Here is an 881-nt window from a genome sequence, read left to right as displayed (position 1 = left end):
AATTAGCAGATCTTCTTTCATAGTGAGAAAACCAATTTCAAAGACAAAAAACATACTGAGACATTAGTCTGACGCGAACTGGGCTTAGCTGAGGTATGTATAATAGATCGAACCAGATGCGAGTCCCTGCTCTGTAATGCAACTCCTGTATCACTATTGGTCTGAGATGCACTGTCAGTGTTATTTTCTTCAGACTGAAAAGAAAACAAGAAAAATCAACCCTGTATATTGATATTGAATTCGAGAAAGATAACTGCAGTTATGAGGAGTTGCCTAAGAGCCACAATTATGTGATTATACACTTTTAGGATTACATACAATATACAATTTTGACACAAAATACATACTGATCCGAATTCTTCATGTGCACTGCCAATACTGTCAACAATCACTTCATCATCCAGTTCAGGTATAGAATCACCCCGTTCAGACTCTGATTCCTGATTCTCTGGCGGTGGAACATTTTGATCACCATTATCATTATTAATTCCTGGTGGAGGCACTCCGACTCTATCTATCTTGTTAAAGGAGGACTGAAAATGAAAACAAAGCAAATATGACTACGCTTAGTGTTAACTGTTTACAAAATATTGAGGTTATGTACAACTTTATAAGATTTAGAGGAAGACAATTTTTAACAAGGTTCAAGCAGTGTTCTTTACTTGGCTGTAAAAACAACTGTCAACCAGTTACCTCCAATCTCCACAAGGTTGTTCTTGGCATTTTCTGTGGCGGCCCTTTTTCAGGTGATGGGTCCAAGAACGCATTGTACCGGCGGCGTCGACTCCTGCAGCACACAAGATATTTCTGTCAAAATTAGCACAAAATCATCATCACATAAAATTTTCCGTAAACTTTAATTAACTTACATCCTTTGCACG

The 881-nt window shown here is 37.8% G+C and overlaps 1 protein-coding gene across 1 annotated transcript in view; it reads right to left on the bottom strand.

The window, feature by feature from the left end:
* LOC127750975 (uncharacterized) overlaps positions 1–723 on the bottom strand; it is a 2,128-nt gene extending 1,405 nt beyond the window's left edge. The window contains exons 1-3 of the mRNA XM_052273784.1: positions 694–723; positions 348–533; positions 57–194 (exon numbers count right to left, since the gene is read on the bottom strand). Of these exons, the coding sequence (XP_052129744.1) occupies positions 57–194; positions 348–533; positions 694–723 (354 nt within the window). The remainder of the gene's footprint in view (positions 1–56; positions 195–347; positions 534–693) is intronic.
* Positions 724–881: the final 158 nt, after the last annotated feature.

Source organism: Frankliniella occidentalis, unplaced genomic scaffold (genome assembly GCF_000697945.3).
Source record: "Frankliniella occidentalis isolate FOCC.00 unplaced genomic scaffold, Focc_3.1 Scaffold300, whole genome shotgun sequence".
Lineage (NCBI taxonomy): Eukaryota > Metazoa > Arthropoda > Insecta > Thysanoptera > Thripidae > Frankliniella > Frankliniella occidentalis.
The sequence above is the reverse complement of the archived record's forward strand: the minus strand, read 5'-3'. Positions and strand labels throughout refer to the sequence as shown.